Raw genomic sequence first — 19,946 nt, 5'->3', positions numbered from 1 at the left:
ACACATTTCTTTCACTTGGGAATACACTTAACTATGGGGAACCAGATTTGTTTAAAGTACTGTTCGTGGTAATTTGAAAACAAATGCCAGTGGTGTCGGATACACACGAACACGCACACAGAGCGGAACTGAGCACACACACACACATCATGCGCCCCGGTGACAGGACATCTCCTTCATAAAACGAGGGGGAATACTCTGGTAGTTCGATGTGTGTATAGGTGTGTGTGTGGTTAAACGTAGCAGCCTCGATCTCTATTCAGCGGTTCTAATGAAGGGAAACGCAGTGAAGTAAACAGTAAAAGGCACAGCTCTTTGCAGCTGGTGCTGCTCTTCTCAGATTCTGCTGAGTTACATGTTACTGCCTCCAGTGCCCTGTACGACGAAGCCAGTTCAACAGACCCTGGACTTGGATATGTTCGATTTACCCGGCTTAACTAACCCTAACAAACGCGATGTCGATAAGCGGTCCTACGAAGCTGGTTATCAACTCAGTAAATCAACCAGGGTTTCTCTGTCCGGCTGAGAGCGCGTTCACGTGAAAGGGACGGGGTTAGCAACATTTGACCAATCACAAACATGGAGACGCGTGCTGACAGCGCAGCGTCATACTTCATGAATGAATAGTGTAAATAGTAAATCCTGCTTCGTAGTACAGGCCACTGGTGCCGCTGAGATTTCATAAAGTGAAGGAGGTTTTCCTTCTATAAAACAGCTGTGGGCAGCAGATACTGTGAGTCACGGACAGGAATCCCTCAATTTAAATAAAACGAGGCCACGCTTTATAAACTCGTGCGCACGCTTTAGTAACTCGTGCGCACGCTTTAGTAATTCGTGCGCACGCTTTAGTAACTCATGCGCACGAGTTACTAAAGCGTGCGCACGAGAAAGTAAAACGTGGCCACGTTTGATTTATTTTTCTCTTTATGAACCCTCCAGGGCTCCGTAGATTCAATTAGCTCAAGCAATTTATTTTATATAAACTTCTATCTAAATGTTAGTTTCCAATGACTCCCACATATTACTGCTTACATGTTTAATGCACATTGTTGGGTTACAGCCAAAGTAAGAGATAGAGATTTAGATTCTGGTAATCCAAGTTTAGAATGAAATCCAAACTGTGGCCCTTTTCTGCATGCCTTCCCATCTTTCTTTTCCTTTGCATCTGTCCTAAATCTATTGAAAAGCCCAAAACGGTGTCCTCAGAATAGCCAGCCATCCAATGACCTGATAACTGCTTACACAACTGTCGCCAGTCAATTTTGAAAGTCAGCATATTTATAGTGCTTCACAAGCAATCCTACTTGGAAAATATCCAAATGGTAGTCCTGGAATGACGGGAACAAGGAACACCTCTTTGCAGCTTGCAATCGCTGAAGATTAAGAGGGAGTTGGCACTACAGTTCAAACAGGAGAAAACCCGATGCATAAAAACATTTATGCATCGATAGGAGTTTTTTTGTACAGATTCACTGAGGTCATAACCCCACCTCTTTCTCACCATGCCCCGTACTCATCCTCATCACCTATAATAGAACATCTGCTTTTAAAATTCTTTGTTGGTGACTTGCTTATGACACAAAAGAGATAGCGTTGAAATTAAACCTTGTTTTCTTTAACACCAGAGGAAGCAACAACTCTATTAAGGTTATTCAGACAGAAACTGACAAATATCTCCATTTTCTTGTGTCATGTTATAAAACCGCCTTTGCTGTAGTCTGAAATGTGTCTCTTTCTGTGTCATGTATTATATTTTCCTTATTTTTGGGTAAGCACAAGTGAACGGTTATTTTTAAATAAATAAAAAGTCTAGAAGTAAATCTCTTACTTTGGAAAACTTGCTCTCCTATTATGTATGCAACCCAAGACCTACCTTTGTTGTGATGATTGTATTAACATCAAAGGTTCTGTCAGCATTTTCTTTTGTATGATTGTGGCCTAGAAATGTAACTGATTTCAAAAATAGAAATGCCATTTCATGTTGCGTATATTAGTACGACGTCAATAGACCTCTGTAGTTTAACTGTCATTCTCTATTTGCATAGGCAAGAGCAGACCTCACCCTGTACTGTAATAATAGTTGAACATAATCTGACATACTGTGTGAGAGAATACAAAAACATAGTCATTCGCTCGACACAGTGTTGCTAAACTTGGTATATAGCCTAATGTCACCACATAATGAATCTATTTGGCTTGATAATTATTGTCAGTCACAGGCCCATTTGTTAATTGATGTACACATTTATTTTATTTACAAGCTTTTTCCCATCTGTAATACATTGGCAGGTCAAAACAAAGGCAGCACAAAAACAAACTGACTGAAGTTATTGAAGAGGTTAGGCTGACACATTAACTAGACTCTAAAAGCTTGTAAACAGAATACTATTCAACCACTATTCAAATTCAATGTAATGACATCAGTGTCTAAATTAGGATCCCCATAAGCACTAGCATAAGCACTAGCATGAGCACTAGCATGAGCACTCGCTATTCTTCCTGAGGTCAACAACATTAACAAACATAACAATCAATTACAAAAAAAAAAGTTTATTTATGGAAAACACAAGTCCATCTCTAAAATAACCTTAAATTGTCCTATGGTTTCAGAAATGAAATTCTAAGAAAAAAGGGTAGAATACCCAGGATGGATGGATGATTTCTACTTCCACCCTAATTTACACGTTGTTTCTTACACCATAACTCATAGTTCGTAGTACACATGTACACTTCACCAAGGAGAAGATGTATAATTCTCTCGAAACCTAAACCAATACTGTTTGATTCCAATTTCTGTAGTGGTCACTTTGGACACATACTCCTGCATGGATCCTGGTATTCCGGTGAACGGCGTACGGTTGAGCCATGACCTGTCCATCGGCTCCACGGTGTCCTTCCAGTGTGACCCGGGCTACAGGCTGAGCCACGACGAGCCCCTGGTCTGTGAGAAGAACCACTTCTGGAGCCACCCTCTGCCTACTTGTGATGGTACGTACAGGAACGCTAAAATGTGTGCGGTGCATTCCAGCTAAAGCATCAGTCTCATCCATGATGCCTCAATTTAGTTTTGAATAAATTATATTTTTAAGATCTGTTTTTTTTATCTTTTGTTTTGAATGATTCTTAAAATGAATTTGGATGACATTTTGACATCGAACACATAAATATAAAATACAAGAATCCCCCTTCTTCTCGTTGAAACACACTAAATGAAGTTGAAAGAGCATTTATTATTGAATTTGCTGTGACTTGAAGGGCTGACTGAATTTTATACATCACCAAATCAGTTCTTTAGAAAGTCAGCATCATTTTGAGAAAAATACACACACAGAGCCTATTTGTATATACCATATGTATAGTCTGACACAGTAACTGGCAACTTTGAAATAATTAATTTTTGATCTATTTCTGAATTGTATTTGCAAACCAAATAACAACAATTATTAAAAACCATGGCCTTGTAAGCAAACATGAATGTCACAAGCTTAAGTGACTGAGTAGACCACAGAAGGTGACAAATCAAACATAAGCTTGTCAATTTTTAACAAATACACTCAGTCTTAGTGTACTGTAATAACCTACCTGGGGTTTTATGAATCATGTCATACTGTAAACAGATTATGCTCAACTTTGTGGAGTTCAGCATGTTTCTGATTTATGTATCTCACATAGTCTTCTTGTTGTACAGTTCAGCTCTTTGTGCAGTTTAGAAGCACACTTAAGAAACATTCTGGCGATTTATTGTTTGGGCGCACAAACTGTAACTTATGTGTTTTTAGTTACGGTTCACCCAGTTTAAAGAATAAGATGAATAAAAAACATACAATAATTGGCACTGAGAAGCGTTCCGTGCATATGATACAATGCCATGCCATGCAGCTTTAGCCCAGCAGTTGAAAATGGTTTCTTATCTCGGAGCGTTTTCTTGCCTAGGTGTGTGCCAGACAGGTGCCAAATGCCTTGGCTCTCTGCCTATGGAGCCTCTAAAGTAGATCATTTGCCAAGCGTACTCATCACTTTTAATGACTTTATGTAATTTTGGCTCATTAATAAAATATTTGATATAATTTTGTTGGTGGGTAAGGATTCGGGCCTTGATGTGTTGTGCTTGCTGAAGGGCCCAAGGGTGGAAGGAGAGTGGATAAGCGGGGGTTGGGTGTGTGCAGCTGTGGAGCCCCAGGCATCCCAGTCCTCCTCCAAAACATCATCTGACATCATTACTTTGAAAATATATGCACGCACAACAATTCTTCTTCTAATATTTGTCAATGATTGCTGTTTTGAAGAAAGCATCTGGGCCCAGTGGATGGAACACCTCTCTTAGTGCATTCAAGCCAAAACACACACACACACACACACGCACACGCACACGCACACGCACACAAACATATTCCAGAAGAAATAAAAACAAAGCTTGTCAATTTTAATTAATGCTATATGTAAAAAGCAGCATCCTCTGCAGGTTTGAACAACATCCAATGAGAGCAGTTAACCTTCAAACGGATCTCGCATTAACCTTCCGCCCTCAGCAGCCAATGAGTGTGGAGATGTATCTCATTAACTTAATTTGACAAGATAAGGAGCTTTCTGGCAGTAAAGTCAGGAGTCAAAATGCATGAGTCATATTACTTGGGTAACAATGAGTGTTGCTGCATTAGACAACACTCCCTATCACCTCAACCGTGATGACTCTACATGGTGGGTTTGCAACTGGATTATCCTCCCAGCCTGACTGAAAAGTAGGGCTGTACGGAGCCCTGGAGGGTTCATAGAAAGAAAAATAAATAAAACGAGGCCACGCTTTATTAACTTGTGCACACGAGATGTAATTCGTGGCCTCAATTTAAATAAAGCGAGGCCACACTTTATTAATTTGTGCGCACGATATACTTTCTCGTTCGCACGAGATACTTTCTTATGGTAAAACACATCGAACTGCCCGATTATTACGCCATATTATTAGTTTTATGAAGAATATGTCGTGTGTGTGGGCATTTGTTTATGATAGTGTCGTTCGTTCCGGTGCACTCCGGCAGGACTATAGCATAGGGCAGGGTTGCCAACTTTGGGTACCTGGCTGGAGTGAGATTTTGATATCATGGGTTTAATTACACATATGCGCACTAAATGACTGCTATCGTGTCAGCAGCGGGACCTTAGCATATAGGATATATATACAATATATACAAATACACAATATTGGACACAGATTATAAAGGGCACAAAGTTTCATTCACTAATGAAAGTCAAACACATGTTTGTTTCCACGGTTTTATTGTGTGCCTGTCGCGATAAGCAACTAATTGACTTATCGTACGATAAATAAAAATGAACTCGATAAATTTCCATTTACATGAGGATGTGACTAGCAGTTTGAAAGGATGTACTTGATTTATTATTTTATATTATCATTATGTCAGTGGTCTAAAATGGTCATACAACGGTGCCGACAATATTATCGTTTATCGCAATCATTTCCGGGAAAATGTATCGAACAAAATGTATTATCGTGAGAGGCCTATACATGAAACACACAGACACAAACAAATCTACAGACTTACTCCAAACTGCCAAATATATTAATTAACACACTCTCACTCTCATGTACTCTTTGACTCTATTTTGGCCTAGTAGAACAATAAGCAGCAGACTTTTACTCTTTATCATTTCTACTGGATCTTAGATCTGCGCAATACGGGTCGGGGATTGACCAACCGGCTCCCACTGCTCTGCTGTCTGTTAACGTTGTTAAGAGTGGTGTGGGCGGATCGACAGCTTGAGCAGCTGTCAACTCAACATTGTAAATAACCAACCAAAAACGATCGCCTGTTCATCTTGTTTTTGGCGTGAGAATAGTTTGGGCAGCGTGAGAGCGTGAGATTGAGAGTGAACGCGTGTGTCACACGCCAGATGCGTGAGAGTTGGCAACCCTGATGGTAGCACTACATCGAGATTAAGATTAAACAAATTTCTTTCCCTTGGGAATACACATATAACTATGGAGAACCATATTTGTGTAAATTACTGTTCGTGGTCATTTGAAAATAAATGCCGGTGGTGTCGGACACACACGAACACACCGAACACACACACACACAGAGCGGAGCTGAGCACAAACACACGCATCTTGCGCCCTGGTGACCGGACATCTCCTTCATAAAACGAGTAATAGGGGGAATACTCTGGTAGTTCGATGTGTGTAGAGGTGTAGGTTAAACGTAGCAGCCTCGATCTCTATTCAGCGGTTCTAATGAAGGGAAACGCAGTGAAGTAAACAGTAAAAGGCACAGTTCTTTGCAACTGGTGCTGCTCTTCTCAGATTCTGCTGAGTTACTCGTTACTGCCTCCAGTGCCCTGTACGACGAAGCCAGTTCAACAGACCCTGGATCAGAGTCCTGCACGGGTCTGATTTTCAAGACCCGCTCCCGCCCCGCACCCGCGACGTGCAATACCGAACCCGCCCCGCTACCCGCACATATTGCCAATTAGTTCCGCAACCCGACCCGACCCGTCGGCACAAGATCCGCAACCCGCATATGAGCAGTGAAAACGTGCAATTATTAACACACGCAGTTTCATATTTGTCTCCGAAAGCGTGGGATGTTAGTTATTTCCTCCATCTAGGATGACACAAAAAGCCTCCCAGACGTTGGATTTCGCTCTTGAGGAAGTGTTATTGAAAATGCTGTATTCTCCGCTGGAGAGCTTCACCTCAGCCATTTCGAATGTGGCGCGCACAGCAGCAGATTGATGCGCTGCAGAGGTTATGATTATGCGCGGTCCCGCGGGGGAGAGGTCTGAGGATTTTAAACATTAAACTAATTTATTATTATTTTAATATATTTATTATGCAATACCCGCGACCCGACCCGCATCATCTTTGTTTTACCCAGAACCGAACCCGGAAAAAAGCGTTTGAAAAAATGCCACCCGCGAATCACCTTTTTTGCGGGTCACCCGTCGGGTACCCGCGGGTACCCGACCCGATGCAGGACTCTGCCCTGGATATGTTTGAGTTACCCGGCTTAACTAACCCTAACAAACGCAATGTCGCTAAGCGGTCCTACGAAGCTGGTTATCAACTCAGTAAATCAACCAGGGTTTCTCTGTCCGGCTGAGAGCGCGTTCACGTGAAAGGGACGGGGTTAGCAACATTTGACCAATCACAATCATGGAGACGCGTGCTGACAGCGCAGCAAATCCTGCTTCGTAGTACAGGCCACTGGTGCCGCAGAGATTTCATAAAGTGAAAATAAAAAGCTATAAAACAGCTGTGGGCAGCAGATACTAGTGCTGGGGGGAAACGATTATTTTGAAAACGATTAATCGGGCGATTATTTGATCGATTAGTCGACTAATCGAACGATTATTTTTCTGTTGTTCAATTCATAAAAAACGTAATGTAAACATTTTTTTTTTCACGATACTGTGTCTCAGGGGATCTTAATATTTAAGAACCTATTAATGTGTTATACCAGATTAACGGAAATAATCTCAGCTAATTGACGATACAAACCATGTTTACCAAAACAAAACACAAGTCTCATAAGAAGCAAACTAAAATGCTATCTAAATGACCCCTGAGCGAAAAATGCTAACGGAATTGGCACAGAACTCAAGATAAAAGTACCCTTATTACTTATCGTAGCTGCACATACTCTATATCCGATTAAAGCTGAGACTCCACAGATTATGTAGGTACATAGTATCATCACTGAGTGATCCGGACTTGCGACAGGGGAAGCAAATACAGTCATCACAACACGTACCTTCACAGAGCTTCTAGGGAGATCGTCTCACCGCCGTAGCTGTCAATCTGATCAAAAGACGTGTTCAATGGAATTAAAATGAGAAAAAACGCGGCTGAATCGGTTAATCCATAGGTTTTTAACGTCTATGTATAAACAAATTATTGAATTTATAATCCATAATTCCATTTTTATGTAAAAATCGGAGAGCAAATGCTAGCTGCTAATGGTTGCCACCACAGCTAGCTGCTGCTTCCGGTCAAGCAGCAGTCTCAGTGAGATATAAATATATAAATATCTTTGCGTTTTGGACTAACTTTAAAATATTCCCATGCTTTTGAAGACCTGGGGCGAGATGTTTTCGTTTGAGGGCTTCGTGCGCAATCCTGTGAGGAGGAGGTGATAGCCGTTTCAGTCTCCATTGTGTTAGAAGTGCGATTGCGAACTGCTTGTTGCTTTGGGTGACCCACGTGTGTGTAGCGACCATATATACAGTCTATGGTGGCGACGCGTCGACGCGGAAATATGTCGTCGACGATATTTTGAAGTCGACGCGTCGCTACAGCACTAGCAGATACTGTGGGAATCACGGACATGAATTCATATATCAAAGCAGACTGGTTTACAGACTCTTCTGTTTTGCGAATCCGGTGCTTAAACAAATAGCCTAGCTCTAAACCCCTGGCCAAAATGTCCCTAAATGAAGTCCGAGTTTGAAATATATCTCAAATAATGTATGCACTGCCATTTCTCCACATAAACATAACAGTCTGCAATGAAACGGTTGTCTCCTCTGCACTACTCTTCCTACTTGGCGCACCGGTAACTTTCTCGTGCGAACGAGAAAGTATATCGTGCGCACAAGATACTTTTTTGTTCTCTCCATGAACCTTTAGGGCTCCGTAAGGCTGATTGTTTCCATTTGGAAGAAATTCAAAATCACTTTGAAGTCACAATCTAAATAAAGCTCTAATCCACTCAGTATGCTTGCATCAGTTCTTGTGAATTGTAAGTTAATGTAATGGATTATCATGTTTTCTTACAATGTCTTTCCATTTAAGATACCATAGGAATATGGATAGTAGGTGAATTAATGAATAATGTATTGTCCCAGCAGTAGGGCAGGTTTGGAGGGAGAGGGAGGAAAAACATTGTGTTGGCAGAATTACAGGTACTCGTAAAAAATAAAAGGACAGGATGTGATATGACTCGAATGCATTGTGAATCATTTATTGGTCTTTTTTTCCAGCAACAGTTAACACTCATTATCTTGCTTTTTTTATTCAGCCTCGTGCGGTGGGGATATCAGGGGACCTGAAGGCATCATCTTATCACCTGGCTTCCCGGAGCTGTATCCCAACTCCCTTAACTGTACATGGACTGTAGAAGTCAGCCATGGGAAAGGTAGGAAAACAACATTAATTTAAATCCTATCAAATGTTATTTATACAATCACAAATTACACATTCATCTCGGGGGGCTTTACTGTGTGTACAGCATACGTCACCTTGTGGCCTTAGACTCTTGCAGTGTACAAGGCAAAACTCCCCAGAGAAACCCCACAATTATTGGGGAAGCTCAGGGAGAGCAACAGAGGGATCTGCCCCAGGACAGGCGTGCAATAGAGGTTGTGTGTATGTATGGATTTAAAAAATAAAACATAGACAATCCAAATGACTATACACATTCAAATAATACATTCTTCAACGTATAAGTGAAAATAATTTGTACTAAAACACTTTATTTGTATGTATTTGTTGGTCCTTAGCCTTTTTACTCTACAGTTAAGGAACTCTTAAACTATACAACGTTTTTTTATTTGATGCTGTGTGATTTATTGACTCACTACACCTTAGCCCTCTTATTGGTTTTATTACTAAACACAATGACATTCAAAAGACCTCACAATGGCTAAATTATGAACCTATAAATTAAAAAACGACTAACCCTCAACAGATTACAAGAACATTACAGGGATTTATTATTATAAGGCGAGAAATGACTTGTTAAAAGATAATTTTAATGCTCTGTCTTTTTCTATCTTTGGCAAGTGTCCAGTGATAACATTACACTCCGAGGTGTTCACTCTTGAAGATTTCACTGTGTGATCCTTTTTTTAAACTGTTTTATAACTATCAGAAAATTCAGTTTGATTTGTTGTTCTTCTTTATCAGCAATTCTCAAATAATTGTTGTTACAGGATGTTGTTCATACATTCTTCAGCAGGATAGCATTTTACTCTGTTATGCTAATATTGCTTTTCATCAATTTTCCAACTAATTTACAGCTATGAAAATATTTGGCATTTCACTGGAGAAATCAGATATCTAATTTTAATGCACATACATTCTCTATTTAATGAGTTTAATTCCATTATCTCAGTACTCACTGTGAGTTAAATGAACAGTTACCAGTTCTCTGAGACCTTCTCATTCAATCAATCAACCAATCAATCAATCAATCAATCAATCAATCAATCAATGTTTATTTATATAGCCCAATATCACAAATGTTACATTTGTCTCAGTGGTCTTCACAGTGTGTACAGAATATCAGTATGACAATACGACACCCTCTGACCTTAGACCCTCACATCGTACAAGGAAAAACTTCCAGAGAAAACCTACAGTTTAAAGGGAAAAATGGGAGAAACCTCAGGGAGAGCAACAGAGGAGGGATCCCTCTCCCAGGACGGACAGACGTGCAATAGATGCCATATGTAAATTGAAAAGATAATAGATTTGCAACATAGGTAGTCCAAATGTTTGGAAATGCATGTGTGTATAATAGGAAGATGAATCCACGAGGATATCCATCCAGGACCTATGATCCAGGACCACAGCCACGACTCAAGATCCAGGGCTCGCGATCCAGGACAGAGGAGCGCAGGATCATCCATGACTCCGGATCCCAGCATAGATAGACACCAAAAAGAAAGACATTTGGGGAAGCTGGGTTAATCGGAACATGAGAGTATACAGGTATAGACAGAGAGAAGGATGAAGTAAGATGTCCCCCGACAAACTAAGCCTATATCAGCAAAACTAGGGGCTGAATCTAATCAGCCCTAACTATAAGCTTTATCAAAAAGGAAGGTCTTAAGCGCACTCTTAAAAACGGATAGGGTGTCTGCCGCCCGAACACAAACTGGAAGCTGATTCCACAAATGTGGAGCTTGATAAGAAAAGGCTCTGGCTCCCATTGTACTTTTAGAGACTCTAGGAACAACCAACAACCCTGCATTCTTGGAACGCAATGCCCTAGTAGGACAGTAGGGTATAATGATTCATTATCATTTGAGAAGCAAACTGAGCTTATCTTAGTGTCCTTGCACTTAGCTGTATTTTCTGTGTATTTCTTCTAATCCTCTTTCAGAAGGCCGATTGAATATCCTCTTTCACTATTTGTACCTTACCAATCGATCTTTTTGTCACCAACCATCAACTCTATTTCCTGTTAAGATTTACTTTTGATGGCTGAAGGCCCATCAGCAATCCATTCACATTTGACATTAGGAAAACAACATATACTTTGAGTTTCTGCCTCAAAGCTTTCCAATTTGTGTTCAAGTCCTCTCATCAATTCTTATTCTTGCCATGTTTTTTTATATGATAACTTTTCACATAATGGAAAGTCTCAAACATGTGTTTAATTAGAAATGGTAAGTAATGAAAAAAAGCTATTAGACATTTAACCAGGGGCAACTTCAGTTTATTGAATTAAATATGATTTATGGTTGCCAACATCTCATAGTGTACAGAGCTTAACTGAGCAAATAAAAAGCCATTAAGTATCAAAGATCACCATTTAAAGATTGCAATCAAAGTTCCCAGTGACCATTATTTTAACATGGAATGTGTTTAAAACATACTGGTTTTAGAACTTGCACGATTACACTGGCATATCGACTAAAACTATACTAAAGCCATTGAAATAAAAAAATGTCATCCCACACAGTCATCATATTAATGTTTTTAGATTTGAATCTGCACGACCCCAAAACACAAGTGATCCCATCAGGATAATATATCTTTTACCAGGGCACTCATTCTTCTGGTGTATTTCATCCTGTGGCTACTGACTGGAACACACATTAATCTTTAGGGATAGTGGCTAAATAACTATTCCACTTAATAATTGCCAATATCCCGATCCTGTACCAACTGCATTAAAATACTGGGATGTCCCTTCGTAGGGATGGCTCTTGATTAATTAATTGATCATTTGGCTAAACTCTCTGTTATTTAATTGCCGTTTTACCGAGCACAATCAATCACTTCATTTTGTTATTTATTTTATGGCCATTTGGGTCTTTTTTTATGAAGTGAGCCAAACATTGTGGAGGACATTATAGAGTCATATCTGAACAGATTCAACAGATGGCTTTAAAAGTGCTTAATGCACTGAAAAAGCAGCCAACTGGCCGTCATGGATGCAATGGAGATGTTATTGGATCTGAGTCAGTGTGACAAAACAGGCAGGGTGTACAAACCCAGATCTTGTTTTCCAAGTAAAAGATAAACACGAGTTTGTTGATATTACATTTAGAAACATTTTCTAGGTTATTCTTTTTGCTGCAGTAGCAGATTTTATATTAGCAATCATGTGCTCTCCTCATGATCATCTGTACTGTTAGCCTGGTAGCCCAGAACTATGTTTAAAAGTTGTATTTGATGGGCAGATGCAAAGCTGTGATACATGACAGACTAGTGCTGAAATACTGTTGGAAAGGCCAATATTCTTCAGTGTTATAATCAGTAAAAAATCATTTTCACTTAATTTAGTTTCAATTGCTTTTTAATATTTTTGTGTGTTGTGGGAAAACATAATATGTTATGTTTATGGCACAGACAAACATATTATGTTATGTTTTCCCATTGTCCTTTCTATTTTAGCTCATTTCATTAGGATTAATTGTTATATACTTATCCCTAGTGCTGCTGTAAGGGAGAAGCATTTATTATTTCATTAATGAAAATTGCATTGTTTAGATTAATGTTCCAGCAAGCTAAATCCAACTCCAACTGATTTGTAATCATGATAATAATAGTGTTTGAAAATGATAGCTAACATTTTAATTGAATATTAGTCATCTTTATTCTGAGGTCATCATATCAAATGTTTGTCTGTGCCGTAAATCAATTTCTCAACCTTATGGGTCAGTATGGACATCAATTCAAAAACATCTAATTTATGCATTGAATATTCTATTCAAATCCTTTCCATCCTTTTACCAGTGATTCCTCTGAAAAGCTCTAACGCTTGGCTTTCTTATTTTCTCCTCCAAGGTGTCCAATTCACTTTTTACTCCTTCCACCTGGAAGATCACCATGACTACCTTCTGATAACAGAAAACGGCAGCTTCACCCAGCCACTGGCTCGCCTCACAGGCTCAGAGAGGCCTTCACCGGTTAATGCTGGCCTGTATGGAAACTTCAAGGCCCAGCTACGCTTCATATCTGACTTCTCAATATCGCTGCAGGGATTCAACATCTCCTTCTCCGGTATGAAGACATATGAGGATTCTGTCTGTAGATGGCAGGGAAGGGAGAGTATTGGTAGGAGGGAAGACAAAATGGGTAGGGAAAGCTTTAAAAGAGAAAGTGAGATGAATTGTGTGGAGGAGTAGGGATGCTGAATATGTGGTGGGAGGAGTTGTTAAGTACAAGGGAGTGGAAAGCAGAAGTGAAAGACTTTGTGACGGACAGAAATAGAAAGACAGCCCGTTCAATGATAAGATCAAAAGTGCTAAGCCTCCTAAAGCATGCATAAAGTAACCTGTGAGGAGTGATTTGTCGGTCAGAATGGGAGCCGGCTTAAGGTAGACCATGCCTTCAGGCTGCGCCGATCAGAGTGGGATAATTAAGAGACAATGAGGTCACGCAGGTAGAGGCGGTCTGACCGTGATGAGAATGATCATCAAAGCTTACCGTGTGGGTCAGTATCCTGAACACTGAGGAGACGGGGCGGGGGGGTTACAGAAATAATGGGCCCCCCATGCAGAGACCAGGGAGTGGAGAAATACAGAGAAAGCTGGATATGGGAGGCTGAGCCAGGGAGAAAAGAGACAGATGGTGATGCTTAGTGAGCGGGTTTGATGGAGAGGGTCGAGAGAGATAGAGAGAGAACGAGAGGCAGGAAAATACTGTAAAGTAGAAAAAGGAAGAGAGAGGGGCTGCTTCATGAGCATTCTGGCTAAATGTTTGCCTGCTGTCCACTGAAGTAAAGCATCACTTATGCAGCCATGAATATTCATGAAGTTTGTCAGTGTGTGTAAGCCCTGGTCTGTGGTTAGCATGTATAGATCTTCTGATTAAAATGCATGTTTTAACCTTTTCTGACCTTTAATGAAATGTGCCAATGCTGACAGGCCACGTCCTATGGAAGGACGCTCCTGTAATGTTCTGCTTTATTGAAATCAAAAGCCATACTGCTAAATAAAGGGACCTTGAGCAAAACCGTTAATCCCCACAAGCTACGATATTGCTTGCTTCCTTGGGGATTATTATCACTGACAAGTTTAACTAACAAATCATTCTAATTATGCATTTATACATTTTGGCTATTTTCCTTCCAGAGTACGATCTTGAACCCTGTCAGGACCCGGGTTCGCCACAGTTTGGATGGCACACGGGCTCCAGGTTTGGCATTGGTGACTCGCTGCCGTTCTACTGCAACACAGGATACCGTCTACAGGGGGCGAGGGAGATTGTGTGCTTGGGAGGTGGCCGGCGCATGTGGAGTGCCCCTCTGCCAAGGTGTGTGGGTACGTGGTCAGCTGCTTTTATTCCATTTCCTTCCCTGTTTGTGTATGTCTATAGCAGAATGTGCATAGTTAGCCAGTGTGATGTGTTAAATGTGTTTGGCGAAGATGTGAACCTTTTATAGACATTCAAGAACTCAGTGGAATTAGACTTACTTAATTAGACCATAATTATAAATGCAGACCTGTTATTAATACTGATGTGAGCGGCTAGGTTCAACTACCCTTGGAGATCTCTTTTCCTTTGAAGGGTGCTCCAAGGGCAGTTTAAGGGAGTGGAGTTAAGGGACAATACCACTGCACTGCTCACCACCCCCTATTCCCCTACCAAGAACCTCAATTACATTACTTGCATATTTAAATAGCTGACTCCAGAGATCTAGTCGTTTTATAGCAGATTTATTGTGTCATTTAAATGAGTTGCCTTGTACCATGTGATGAAAGACCTAACATTACCAACCTCTAGCACACCAGTTTAGCCCTGTGTTAGAACAAGACTGCTGATGTGGCATGAATTGTACATGAAGCAAACAAATAGCAATATATTTATGAATATTTGATATTTTGTTGGTAATGATTTTTAAAGTAAAAGTTCTTATTTTAGAAGAAAACAAACAAAAGAATAATTGTAGTCTTTGTGTTTGTTTTTCTTTGCAGCGGAGTGTGGATCGACAGTCTCCATCAACGAAGGAGTTCTTTTGTCGCCAAACTATCCAATGAACTATGACAACAGCCACGAATGTGTCTACACCATTCAAGTTCAAACAGGCAAAGGTGTCAACATCACTGCAAGCACCTTTCAACTCGCACAAGGTGACATCCTCAAGGTAAAGACACAATGCAGTCATTCCTCTTTGTAGACAGAAAATAGATAACCAACAAATAAACAAAGGGCTTGGTTTAGGAACCGCCATTTTTTTCTTTGCTTAATTAATGTGGAAGCATGTGATGCAGGAAACGTGAAGTAAGGGATTTCATGGAAATAACCTGGCAGAATTACAAAGGTCAAACAGTTGCAAAAGCAGCATTCCTTTTGAAAGAAAGGGATTCATGTCTTCGCTCAAGGGTATTTTAACAGTCTTAGAAAGCACTGCGAATGAGATGCAAATGACTATGTAGTTCCCACTTCACAGCTGGAATGCCTCTTTTTGGGATGCAGATGTCTTGTCTAATGCTCCAATTAACAGCATTGTAGCCTACTATCAGTGTTTCTAGTAATAGAGTTGTGTAGACAGTAATCTGCTGTATTTAGTAATTTTGTGAACATCTGAAATGTGAAAAGACATGCTTAGAGCCAAATTGACTTGAGGGAAGAGAAAAATAAAAACGCAGAGAGGGCCCTAGTAGTAATTCAAAGGAAGAGCCCAGAGCCATGTTTCTTCTCAGGTGTCAATCATAAAGGATTGGGAATCTAAGTGGAATAAGTGTGCTTCTTCAAAAAACAATTTGAACGAGGCCTGTGGTTAAAGAAAAAAAAAATATTCTGTTAAACATTTATTTGAAAAAGAAAAGGAAGATAAAAATGCAATTATTTGTATAGAAACATCCATGAAAGCATTAAAAAAAAACGTGTAAGTACGTTACTCTTTGCTTGGAGGAGGCACTGATTAAAAACTGTCATTGGATTTCAAATTGTAAAAAAATATTTGATTTATAATTGGGGTCTTCTCAGATCATGTGATGGTATAAATAGCATTGAGCACACAAAACAATAATTCCTCCAAACCTTATACATTCTCTTTTTCTTAGGGCTGTCAGTCGATTAAAACATCGTGATTAATCGCATGATGTCCATAGTTAATCGCAAATTAATCACACATTTGTTATCTGTTCTAAATGTACCTTAGAGGAATATTTTTCAAGTTTTTAATACTCTTATCAACAGATGAGTGGACAAATATGCTTTATGCAAATGTTTGTTTATCATTGGAACAATGACAAATATAACACAACAACCTGGAGCCTCTCTCTCTTACACTCCTCCCAACCAAAATAATGCGCTGTGATGTGCTGTCGACACGTTGGATGCGATCCGAATGATCTAACGCAGCCCCTCGTCCTCCACAATGTTAAGCTGTAGCCCCCCATTTAGCTATCGCTGTTGTTGTCCAACCGTCTCCCCGGCAAACTTTCAAGCGTGATCTGCCGCAAGTGAGCGGCAGGAGCGGGGCTGTCAGCATCAGCTGTGTGCTTGGCTTGCTGTTTAAAACACCTTTTTTTGTATCCATATCTCTCGCTAGAATCTCCCACCATTCAACTAACAACAACAACAACAACAACGTAAAGCCTTTGGGCTCTGAAACTACGGGGCGGGCCGAGGACAAAAAGCACACTGCTCCTAACACTAGAATGGGTCAAATGCAGAGAAACAATTTCGCCACGGGGATTAATAAAGTATATATAAAAAAAAAAAAGGTGCTTTAACTTGACAGCCCTACTTTTTTTACATCATGAATCCCATCTTCCTTGTAAGCTGTACAGATGCACACTATCAGATCAATGGGAAGAAACATCCCTCCGATCTAAATTTGACATCTCATTTAGGTTATTGGTTTTGCAATAGATGTGCCATATAAAAGAGGATATACACTATAATAGCTTATTTTTAATTGTGGCTCTCTTTCCTAAGTATGAATAATTCATTCCTAATATTATCATTCTACTTAATTATGGGGATGTAATCCTCAGTGTGCAGCAGAGCTCTCCATCATGTTCTTCTTCTTTGTCTCTGATCAGGCATATGATGGTAAGGACGGGGCCGCCGCACTCCTTGGCTCGTACACTGGCACGCTGATGCAAGGTCTGTCCCTCACCACCACCTCCAACTATCTGTGGCTGGAGTTCTACTCCGACCAGGAGGCAACTGCAGCGGGGTTCCAGCTCATATACCAAAGTAAGTCACTGCTCCTTTCCCTGGGAGAGGAGGGCCCTAAAGCTTTTTCCTCACTGTCATTCACTGTCAGGGTATCCATTAAACACAGCATGGTGTTTCCACAACATTCCTGCAGGGCATTTCGCTTCTTTTCTTTTCACCCCTCCCTCTCCCTCTCACTATGTGAATCCATTTTCTCCCTTTTCCTTTGCGCTCTATTCCTGCAATTAGCGTCCATGCCAGCCTAACTGTACCTTGTTAAAGCAGGTGAATTATTGTTTGGATTGTTTTAAACCAGTGAGTTTGTGTGTGCATGTGTATTGAACGTTTGGATCATTGCTATAAGTGGGCCTGTAATAGATGAGTTTTGCTTCTCCCCCTAATTGGCTTGCTGACTGTGTATTGTTACTAACTGGTTCTAATGTATTACTGTGACGGGATAATGTTTTGGTTACACTGCAATTTGCAGTCCAATTTAAAGTGTTTTTCTGTTTCACCTGCATTTGAGCTCTGTACATTCGTTTTGGCTACCAGCAGTTTTTATAAGGTAGAATTCAACACATTTAGTTAGATTGGAAACGGGCACACTGCAGTTTTGACTTGAATAAAATGAAAGGGAATACGTTTTAAGCAAACTTGCAGTAACGAGGCCCAAACTGGCAATTTTCACTCTGTGATAATTACACCAAATGTGCCAGGTACGAACTGCTGTGCTACAGTTCCAATACAACTTTTTTACAATAGAGTGCAGCTCAGCATTAATCATGGTTTTGGTTTTGCAGCCTGACAGGCCTGCCAAAAATAATAATAAAATATACATTAATCAGCTATGTGTAGCCATTTACAACAAGTAATTAAGTTGCCATCAGCATCTTAATGCAACAACAATTAGTTCGGAAGAGCCTTTTGAGTTACAAAATTAGCCATAATTAAATAGCACATAATTAGATATCATTTCAGATTTGTTTCCAGAGACGTGCACAAGGTAAAGGCAGCATACAAACACTTTATCCACCTCAAAGTGAAGTCTTCACTTGGTCTTTTCATCCAGAATGAATAGCCCTTTGAAATGTGGAGAGGTCTGAGTGATGTGAGAAAAGCAATAGGGCAAGGAGAAGGTGGGCAACTTAAATCTAGTCTCAACATGAAACCTGATCATGTTTTCAGGACTCTTCCACCAGAAGTGCAGAGGTAATTTTCTAAATGTGAGCAGTAACTGCAGGAGATTTATACTGGGCATGACACTTGTAATGCTGCCATAACATCTGGCATGGGCATGGACCTCGCTGTGAGAAGAGGCCGTAAATCAGCCCTGCTGGGTTTATGTGCGGACACTGTTGCTGCATATCAGAACACTTGCATTTAGTATCTGGAAGAGAGGAATACATATAACGTGGTAGAGTTCAAACATGGCCATCTTAAGAGTTATTGCAACACCTTGTCTTGTTTGTGACTTGTACATTTCATTTATTTTGTACAAGTGTTACGAATTGATGGGCTGTTTCTCAATTGTAACTGCCGGCATTCAATCAAACATTTGATTGTGAACATTTACTTGTGCTATTTTCCAAATGGAATCTTTTACTGCTACGTAATATAATAACAATGTAAGACTAACCCACAACTGGAAATTGATTCTATGTTTAATCATTTTCTTCTCTTTTTTTTAGGTTATCGAGAGATGTTCACCAAATATTTTAAACATGACCAGCTTTCTGTTAACAAGCAAGACAACCCCATTCTCTAGATAAAAAGGAATTTGGCACTGGTTCACAAAATGGCTTGCCAGAACTCATATTGTTATCCTGCCTTATGACCTTCTCTTGTGCCTCTCAATGTTTCTTATCCAGGCTTTGAGCTCTCCCACTGCGATGATCCAGGTGTGCCGCAGTTTGGCTTCAAAGTCACTGACCAGGGTCACTTTGCTGGAAGTGCTATCACATTCGGGTGTGACCAAGGTTACACCCTGCACGGCAGTGGCATACTCAAGTGCATGACTGGGAATAGAAGGGCATGGGACAACCTCCTGCCGTCTTGTATAGGTAATCCTTTCTGTCTAAGCAGTCTTTGACCATTCAATTCTCTTTTTTTCTCTCCTACTGTAGTAGTTACATTATTATTCAGGCCAGGCACACTGTCAACATTGGTCATCTACTGTAGGTGTTGATTTTAAGGATGTATCCCTATGTGGGTTCTACTTAATGGACTGAATTGAAAGAAAACACACTGCTTGTGTTTTTGTTAGAGATTATAAACACATCTGATGTTCTGAAAGGTCCCATGTCTTGGCCATTTCTACTGATCATAATTCCATTGTTGAGGTATACTAGAATATATTTACATTGTGCAATTTTCCAAACTCACATTGGTTTCTCATACAGCATCTCTGTAGAGTATGTGTATTCACTCTCTAACTAAACGGCTTGTTGGAGCTCCTGCCCCCTCCCCCCCTCCCTGTGAGCCCACTGTACATCAGTGTTTATGTGTTACAATGGCGTTAGCAACCAGAAAATGACACCAGTAATGACAAACAGATGAGAATGCTGCGTGGGGTCTGGGTGCC

The 19,946-nt window shown here is 40.3% G+C and overlaps 1 protein-coding gene across 3 annotated transcripts in view; it reads left to right on the top strand.

The window, feature by feature from the left end:
• The window catches only part of LOC117537447 (CUB and sushi domain-containing protein 3-like), a 268,893-nt gene that overhangs the window by 101,002 nt on the left and 147,945 nt on the right, over positions 1 to 19,946 (top strand). For all 3 annotated transcript variants that reach the window (XM_034202669.1, XM_034202670.1, XM_034202668.1), the window contains exons 18-24: positions 2,800 to 2,988; positions 9,036 to 9,152; positions 13,037 to 13,252; positions 14,326 to 14,514; positions 15,169 to 15,338; positions 17,248 to 17,404; positions 19,234 to 19,425. In XM_034202669.1, coding sequence (XP_034058560.1) covers positions 2,800 to 2,988; positions 9,036 to 9,152; positions 13,037 to 13,252; positions 14,326 to 14,514; positions 15,169 to 15,338; positions 17,248 to 17,404; positions 19,234 to 19,425 — 1,230 coding nt within the window. The remainder of the gene's footprint in view (positions 1 to 2,799; positions 2,989 to 9,035; positions 9,153 to 13,036; positions 13,253 to 14,325; positions 14,515 to 15,168; positions 15,339 to 17,247; positions 17,405 to 19,233; positions 19,426 to 19,946) is intronic.

Source organism: Gymnodraco acuticeps, unplaced genomic scaffold (genome assembly GCF_902827175.1).
Source record: "Gymnodraco acuticeps unplaced genomic scaffold, fGymAcu1.1, whole genome shotgun sequence".
Classification (NCBI taxonomy): domain Eukaryota; kingdom Metazoa; phylum Chordata; class Actinopteri; order Perciformes; family Bathydraconidae; genus Gymnodraco; species Gymnodraco acuticeps.
Note: the sequence above shows the minus strand (reverse complement) of the source record. Positions and strands in the feature narration are given on the sequence as shown.